Genomic DNA, 1,530 nt, shown 5'->3' on the forward strand with positions numbered 1-1,530 from the left:
GCAGTGAACAATGATATACATTGTCCACACAACATCTCCTCTGGCTCCCTGTCGCTCAATACGAGTTTGGAAGGATGACTAGACCTGAAACATTAACTCTGATTTCACTCCACAGATACTACCCGGCCTGCTGAGCTTTTCCAGCAATTTCTGTTTATGTCCCTGTCACTCAAACCTGCGCCTTCAGCCGCCCCGCCCCGCCAGCCGGCGCCTTGACGCACGGAACGTGCTGACGCATTGGGCGTGCCGGACGTCAGGCGCGTGTCTTGGTTGCGTAGCGACGGGGCGGCGAGCGGTTGTCGAGTTGTCCGTCAGTGCGGACGGTAATGGCGCCAGATCCCTGACCGTGACCGGCCTTGCCTATCCTACCATGCGGCAACAGTGATCATGGCTGTACCGCGGTGTCCCGGAGGCAGGCCGAGTGCCTGGGCCGTGCTGCTCGGAGCTCTGGCACTGTTGCTGAGTCCGGCAGGTGAGTGTCAGCGGCTGGCGGTTTTGGTGGAGAAGCAGGGAGCGGCTCGGGCTGACTAATTGACTGACCCACTGAACCCCGGCACCGGCTGACGGACCGATCGATCACCGGCTCTTGCTGACTGACCGAGGGACCGGTGGACTCCGGCCAATAGACTGATCGACACCCTCTTGGGCTGACCGACTCCCGGCCTAGAGCTGAGTGTCAGTGGCCGGTGGTGCGAGACTAAAGAGCGGCTCCGGCCCATTTTGAGTGACCAACCAACCTCCGGGCTCGCTCCGGCCAGCCAGTTGGATGGCTGACCGCCCCAAGCCCTGTCTCCGGAGAACCCGTGTAAACAGTAAAAACCGAAAGAACTGCGGATGCTATAAATCAGGAACAGAAACAGAAGTTGCTGGCAAAGCTCAGCAGGGAGAAATCAGAGTTAATGTTTCGGTGACCCTTCCTCGGTTCTGTGTAAACAGTGTCGGCGGAGACGGGAGAGTTGAAAGTGGAATGACCCTGAAGTGGTGGTCATTTAATACAGCTCTTTCCTGGGAAAACCTTAGAATTACTTGTAAATGTGTATTTACAGGCGTTAAAACGGCAGTAGCATAAATCATAAAAAGAAGTTAAACATGAATTTAAAATGTAATGCATCCTGCGTACGCAGTGGTTTACTGGAAGGCAGTGTTAATTATAAACGTGGACTTGACGCATGTTTAATTTGACTGTTAACAGTCAGAACTAACTTAAAACCAACTCCGTCAAAAAAAACCTATTTAATATGTCGGTTTTGTTTATATTTCCCCCAGCGAAGAGTATTAAGACTAATTCAAAATGTGCAGTTTCTCGGTTTGCAACTGGAATATTGGAAATCAAAACAAACTGGAACAATAGTGCAACAAATATTGGATGTATTCATAAATAATGAATTTTGGTCCATTAGGAACAATTTGTAATTGTGCTTATAGGTGTTAGAGATGCGCTAGGTCAGGATAGTCTGAAGCCACTGACAGATCAAAGCTCAACTCAAAACGAATCAGAGATAGTAGGAACTGCAGATGCTGGAGAATCCG

At 50.5% G+C, this 1,530-nt stretch overlaps 1 protein-coding gene across 1 annotated transcript in view; it reads left to right on the forward strand.

Moving 5' to 3' along the window:
* Positions 1 to 282: 282 nt before the first annotated feature.
* LOC109914643 (neural proliferation differentiation and control protein 1) overlaps positions 283 to 1,530 on the forward strand; it is a 149,915-nt gene continuing 148,667 nt past the window's right edge. The window contains exon 1 of the mRNA XM_048613713.1: positions 283 to 472. Coding sequence (XP_048469670.1) covers positions 388 to 472 — 85 coding nt within the window. The 5' untranslated portion in view covers positions 283 to 387. The remainder of the gene's footprint in view (positions 473 to 1,530) is intronic.

Source organism: Rhincodon typus, chromosome 28, assembly GCF_021869965.1.
Source record: "Rhincodon typus isolate 14 chromosome 28, sRhiTyp1.1, whole genome shotgun sequence".
NCBI classification, from domain to species: domain Eukaryota; kingdom Metazoa; phylum Chordata; class Chondrichthyes; order Orectolobiformes; family Rhincodontidae; genus Rhincodon; species Rhincodon typus.